At 55.4% G+C, this 6,500-nt stretch overlaps 1 protein-coding gene across 2 annotated transcripts; it reads left to right on the top strand.

Annotated features, from left to right (window-relative positions):
- The first annotated feature begins 114 nt into the window (after window positions 1-114).
- OLFML3 (olfactomedin-like 3) lies at window positions 115-2,287 on the top strand. Of its 2 annotated transcripts, none has more exons than XM_010020395.1 (3): window positions 115-222; window positions 693-966; window positions 1,503-2,287. In XM_010020395.1, exons 1-3 carry the CDS (start codon window positions 115-117, stop codon window positions 2,285-2,287), a joined length of 1,167 nt encoding a protein of 388 aa, XP_010018697.1. The 2 variants fall into 2 exon arrangements, with proteins under 2 accessions (XP_010018697.1, XP_010018696.1); XM_010020394.1 differs by having other exon boundaries at window positions 693-997; window positions 1,486-2,287.
- The last annotated feature ends 4,213 nt before the right edge of the window (window positions 2,288-6,500 follow it).

Here is a 6,500-nt window from a genome sequence, read left to right as displayed (position 1 = left end):
GTGGTGGGGGAGGCGGCAGCCTCTCCTCCCCTCTCCACATCTGGATTCAATAAGGGATTTGGGAGGCCGGAGCATTCCTGAGCACTGACGTGGAGACTGCACTCTCTGGCGGCCATGGGACCCTGGCGCTGCCTGCTCCTCCTGCCGCTCCTCGCCGTGGCCCTGCGAGCCCAGCAGCAGCAGTTCATGGAGTACGTGGAGCGGCGCCTCACCCTCCTGGAGGTAGGACAGCCCCACATCCCACTTCACCCCATGGCAGGGCTCCCAGGCCCTTCCTCCTTCGCGGGGCTGGGAGCAGGCCTGGGGCGAGGAGGAGGTGGGATGGAGATAGAGCAGAGCTGGTGTGGGGTGACCCAGTCCCCTCCTGCCAGGAACCCCTCACTGCCCAGCACGAGCATCACAGGCATGGGAGCACGATGGGCACGGGAACGCTGTGGGACAGGTGGACCATCAGAGGGGAGGCATCACCAGTGTGGGAACATCGTCACTCTGGGAGCATCATGGGTGCAGGAGCATCATAGAATCAACTAGGTTGGAAAAGACCATTAAGATCATCAAATCCAACCGTTACCCCAGGAGCATGGCAGGATGGGACCCAGAAACACGAGCACCAGGGTTGCAGTGCCATGTGCTGCGGGGGCTCCCACAGCCATGTGCAGGCGGTGAGTGGGATGGACTCTTTGCTCCCCTAGGAGAGGATCTCCCAGTGGTACGAGCAGAGCAGCCGCTACTCCACAGAGCTGCGGGACTTCAAGAACCAGGTGTTGGGGATGCTTGAGACGGCAGAGAAGGAGCGGGAGGCGATGCGCTCAGAGGCAGAGAGTGCAGCAGTGCGCGTGGACCGGCTGGAGCGGGAGGTGGACTACCTGGAGACAATGGCTCCCTGGGGAGATGGTCCCGGGTGCTGCATTACCCCAGGCCTTCTCAGCCCAGCCAGGTCCAGGTCTGCCCGGGTCATGTACCACGGTATTAAGTCCCAGCAGGGCAGCTCTCAGGTGTCTCTGGCACAAAATCCTGCATCCCCACATCTGTCTGGGAGTCACATCCAAGCCCCAGGCTTCTCCAAAGCCCTTGGGGACAGGCCTGGGGAGATGGTCCCGGGTGCTGCATTACCCCAGGCCTTCTCAGCCCAGCCAGGTCCAGGTCTGCCCGGGTCATGTACCACGGTATTAAGTCCCAGCAGGGCAGCTCTCAGGTGTCTCTGGCACAAAATCCTGCATCCCCACATCTGTCTGGGAGTCACATCCAAGCCCCAGGCTTCTCCAAAGCCCTTGGGGACAGGGCTGGGATGAGGGTCCCCTCCCCTGCCTGTGGCATGGGTGCACAAGGGGACTTCTAGATGCCACCAGGGATGGCACAGCAACCTCTTCAGCAGGTTTGCAAGGCAGCTGCCTGAGGCCTGGGGTGGGACACAGCAGCAGGACCTGTGTGACCAGGTAGGAGCAGTCCCTGCTGCAGGGCTGGGTGGCTTCCAGGCTCTCACAGCTGCCCCACTCTTGCAGACTGCAGTGACACCATTGGGAGTGTCAGAGCCATGAAGATCCTGAAGCGTTTTGGCAGCACCTCAGGGCTCTGGACCAAGGATGCTGCAGGGAACTTGGAGAAAATCTATGTCTTCGACGGCACTGCCAACGACACAGTGTACGTCTTCCCCCGCATGCGGGAGTTCACCCTCTTCTCTGCCACCCGCAAGGCTGCCCGCATCAAGCTGCCTTACCCCTGGGTGGGCACTGGGCACCTCGTCTATGATGGGCACCTCTACTACATCCGCCAGCAGGGCTCCTTCCAGGTGATCAAGTTCAACCTAGCCAACAAGACAGTGGTGGACAGCTCGGTGTTCCCAGCTGAGGAGCAGATCCCTGTCTTTGGGCTCTCCCCTTTCACCTACATAGAGGTGGCAGCGGATGAGGAGGGGCTCTGGGCCATCTATGCCACCAAGGAGAATGAGAAGAACATATGCCTGGCCAAGCTGGACCCCACCTCGTTGGACATCGAGCAGATGTGGGACACACCGTGCCCGCGGGAGAACGCTGAGGGCGCCTTCGTGGTGTGCGGGGCGCTGCACGTGGTCTACAACACGCGCCTGCCCAGCCGCTCCCGCGTGCAGTGCGTCTTCGACGTCAGTGGCACCTTGTCCCCCGAGGATGCCTCCCTTGTCTACTTCCCCAAGCGCTACGGCTCCCACTCCAGCATGAAGTACAGCCCCCGGGAAAGGCAGATCTACGCCTGGGATGATGGCTACCAGATCATCTACCGCATGGAGATGAAGAAGAAGCTGGAGGTCTGAGGGGCTACAGCGAGGTGTCCACAAATGTCTGGCCACCCTGCCTGGGCTAGCATGGCTTTGCCCATCCTAACCCACAGGGCACAGCCGGCCCTGGCACGGGATGACATCTCTGCCCCATTTCCCATCACTGTGAAATGATGAAATGCTGGACCCCCAACCCCTGGCCACCCTCCATGCATCCAGGCATCCTGGACCACCCTGCAGAAACCTGGTCTAATTTAATGAGATTTTCTTCTCTGTGATATAATGAATAAATATGATGCAGCAAGCTGCAGGCACCTGCTTGGGGGGAGCGTGGGATGCTGGGGCCAGGCTGCCAGAGCCTTGAGCTCCACATTGCCCCAGAGTCACCCCAAAAGACACTTCCCAAGGTTAGGGTGTCCATGCAGGGCTGGCCAGAGCAGCAACACAGCTCCTTGGGCTGGGAGGTCTGGGTTGGAGGATTGGGCTGAGGCTTGGGGCAAGGGCCTTGGGCAGGGATTTAAGCTGGGGGTTTGGGCAAGGGTTTTGGCTGGGGCTTTGGCCAGGGATTTAAGCTGGAGTTTCAGGCAGACTCCTGCTGCAGCAAGGGGACCCCTGAGCATTGCCAAGGCCAACCATGTACAAAGCTGAGAGCAAACAGAAAAATCCCTTGATGTGAAAGGACAGCTGAGATTTTCATCACATGCTAGGGAGGTGTCCTAGCCAGCAGGCACCAGATGTTGCTGATTTTCCCGGTTCACTTCTACTGAAGCAGTCATCTTTCCACTGCAGTCGCAGGGTTGCCGCAGGGTTGTCCCCCGAGCCCTTTCCCATCCCTGTTTCACTGGCAGCACCCCAGAGACGGGGCAGGGCAGGACAGGTCAGATGCTGGGAGCCCCCTTGGGATGGTAGCTCTGTCTCTGCCAGGGCTCAAGACCCCCATCCCCAAGGCAGGGACCAGAGGTGCAGCAGGCACCTGTTGGGCACAGTCACAGTGGCCACCACACGATGTCCTTCCAGTCCCCATTGTGTCACCCAGCAGCAACTAGCCCACATGCTGCCACTGGCACCACCCCTGAAAGGTGCAGGATTTGGTCTATTTCTTGCCAGAGATACTGTGACCCGCCCCAAACCTGGGTTTGCTGCAATTTATTCCTGTCACAGTGTCCTGAGAGCACAGAAGATGAAGTAAGAGGTGTTCCTATGCCATTAAGCATCCTTTTTTCCCATCAGAGATCAACTCTGGGGACAAACTTCGAACACATGAAGCTGGGCGTCAGTCTGGCCAGGCAAAGAATACATCCTGCCGGTGTTGGCTCCGAGTCCCCCTCTGGGGCAGGATGCCGTGGAGCAGCCTGGGCACCCCAAGGAGGTGCTGGCTGTAGAAGCAGGAACTAGACGTTCGCACTCTGTGAGCCTCGCTCCTGGCCCTCGGGAGGGCGCACCGAAGAGTCGCTGTAGGCAGATGGCGGTTTAGGTATCAGCGCTAGGGCAGATTGCCATGGTAGTGACACCACTGCGGGGATCACTGTGTGTAGGTGATGCAGGGCAACAGCTTCCTGCCCTGGCTCCTCGTCTGCGGGAGCAGGGGATACGCTTCACTTTGGGAACCGTGCCCCGGGACGGCAGGGAGAGGGCAAGAGAGAGTCAGAAAGCAGATGGAGTTCTGAGCAGCAAAGTCAGGGCGGGTTCCCTGTTGGTGGCACCGTTAGGGAGCTCACAGTGTTAGGTGATGCCCAGCATCAGCTTTCTGACCTTGCTCCTCGGCTGTATAAGCAGGAGCTGGAGGTTCCCATCCTGTGAGCCTTGCTCCTGGACGCTCGAGAAGGCTCACCTGAGAGACACTGTAGGAAGACAGACTTTCAGAGAGCAAAGCTAGGGCAGATTACCGCGTTAGTGACACTACTGCGGAGCTCACTGTATAGGCAATGCCCAGCACCAGCTTTCTATCCTGGCTACTTGGCTGTGGGAGCAGGGGCTGGACGTTCGCACTCTCTGAACTTGGCCCAGGATGCCCTAGTGTGGGCACCAGGGACATGGTAAGCAGAAGGTAATTTAGGTGGCAAAGGGAGAACTGATTGCCATATTATTGGAAAGGCTGCAGAGCTCACCGTGAGTAGGTGATTCCCAGCAGCACTATTCTGTCCTGGCTTCTCGGCTTAATAAGAGGAGCTGGACATTCTCAAGGGCAAAAACATGAGCTCCTATGTCAAGGGTTGCTAAATCACTCCACAAGCAGCAAATCTTTACCCAGGACCACCAGAGGTGAAGAGTGAGGGTGCATGGAGCTGGGGCTAGGGAAAATGGATGGGTGTGGGGAATTAAAAGCAGAGTGCTGGCTATTGCTAACGCTATGAGGGCTTTGTGTCCACTGCAGTGCAAGTAGAGAACTGAAAATCTGACGGCTGACTAGAAACAAAGCTTTGCAGAAGTGTATTACGGGTGGAGTTTCAGCCATTTACTTGCATAATCCTATCTCAAGAGTTTGTTATCCTGACTAATACAGCTTACCAACATTTAGGGGTTCTCTCTTTGTCTCCTTTTCTCTTCTCTTTGTTCCCTCCCTTCCTTTCCCTCTTTCATTCTTTCTGATCTGAGTATGGAAGATGTGAAAATCAGTGAATGCTGTACTTGCAACAAGACCTGCATCGTTGCAGTTGCCTTATAACTAGGACACAGTTGCTGCCTCAGGTGGGTAGTGCAGTTGGCTGACAGAGACACAACTTTGCTCAACCATGACCTTGTTCCTTAAATTTATCAAGCATCTGCTCCTGGGTGGTGTGAGAAATAGGGCACTGAAATGTGTGGACATCTGTCCTGGCTGAATAAGGCTTTTCTTATCATATGATGTATCAGATCAAACACAGCCTAGGAAAGATGCAGGCAGCATCTCCGTGAGGAAATAATGGGTTGGAAAACCAGTTAGGAAAGGGAAATGTTTTACCATTTAGATCACAACTCCTTTTTCCAAACAAAGTTGAATCCAGAAACAGTGCACACATAGAAGGTGACATCTGTGCACTGAAGAAGCAAACCATGTTTTTGCTTCTTCATATGCTTTGTACTGCTGCTTGGTGAGCAGTGACTGCTGTTATGTTTGTGCAATAAAGGGATGTTTCAGCTCTACCTCTCATGTTATGTGAATGTACAAACCAGCTATGAAAGGCATGTTTTGTTTAGATGGCTTAATCTTAAAACAGAAATGAAACCCAAAACCTTGCCAGAAGACCCTCTTCTCAGCTACAGGACAGACAGTGGCTCTTTCCCCTCCCGTAGAATTATAGACTCAGCTAGGTTGGAAAAGACCTTTAAGATCATCAAGTCCAACTGGAGACTTCATTTTCTCATTAACTCAGGGCAGAGCTGTTATATGTGCTGGTTTCCATGATGGTTTTGGGAAAACTCAAAAATCTTGAGTCGAAGCCTGACCGTGACGACGTTTTAGTGCAGGTACTTTTCATCCATTTGGGGATTTGAACAAGCCTTCTTACCTGGGGTTTTGGCTTGGGGGTTCAGCCCTGGTAATGGGATGCTGCCTTGTGCACCTGCAATTGGTACCATAGGTACATAGCTACTGCGCCTTGGGCCTGGGACAAAGTGACCCTCTTGAAACAATCAGGAATTCCTGGGCACAACCAGATCTTGGTTGTGTTTGCAGGAACAAAGATCAGAGTTGGTCATACGAAAGGACGAGCTATATGACAGTTTGGTGAAGTGACCTAACTTGGCAAGAACTAACTCTTAAGGCTTCCCAAAGTGAACCGCTTTCATTGTAACGTTAAAAATCACAGCCACAGGTCAAAAAAGACCTGGCTCAGGTGAAGACCTGAGCATGCACAATAATTAGAAGGAACGATACAGTAAATATATGTAGGTTACAACTAATCCTTGTACCGGGAGCGCACTACCTTGTATGTTTTGTGTATGAATGTAACGAGGAGGCTGGCATTGGTGTGCCTGATGTGTGGAGCACCGAGCACCCCGGCCTGAACAACCCCAGGCTCTCTCCTGTTGTGTTGTGGTTTTCCTGCACGCCGGGCATGGACCCGCTTTTCGAACACATGGACACCCCCCTACACCTCCCCCCTCCCCAAGATTCATCCCAGGGCGGGGCCGGGCGCTCTCCAGGGATGAATCCGCCCGGCGCCGCGACAGCTCCCGTTGGGACCGGGAACGGGAGCGGGGGTAGAGCCGGGAACGGGAACGGGAACGGGAACGGGAACGGGAGCGGAGCGAGTTCGGGATGTCCACC

Source organism: Nestor notabilis, unplaced genomic scaffold (assembly GCF_000696875.1).
Source record: "Nestor notabilis isolate BGI_N333 unplaced genomic scaffold, ASM69687v1 scaffold7808, whole genome shotgun sequence".
Lineage (NCBI taxonomy): Eukaryota > Metazoa > Chordata > Aves > Psittaciformes > Psittacidae > Nestor > Nestor notabilis.
The sequence above is the reverse complement of the archived record's forward strand: the minus strand, read 5'-3'. Positions and strand labels throughout refer to the sequence as shown.

What these genes read in the sequence shown, in the direction of transcription:
- OLFML3 (XM_010020394.1), top strand. Translation starts at nt 115, where the DNA reads ATGGGACCCTGGCGCTGCCTGCTCCTCCTGCCGCTCCTCGCCGTGGCC. An exon ending in GGCGCCTCACCCTCCTGGAG is followed by an intron (nt 223 to 692) that starts GTAGGACAGCCC and finishes TTGCTCCCCTAG; the next exon opens with GAGAGGATCTCCCAGTGGTA. An exon ending in CAGCAGGGCAGCTCTCAGGT is followed by an intron (nt 998 to 1,485) that starts GTCTCTGGCACA and finishes AGGCTCTCACAG; the next exon opens with CTGCCCCACTCTTGCAGACT.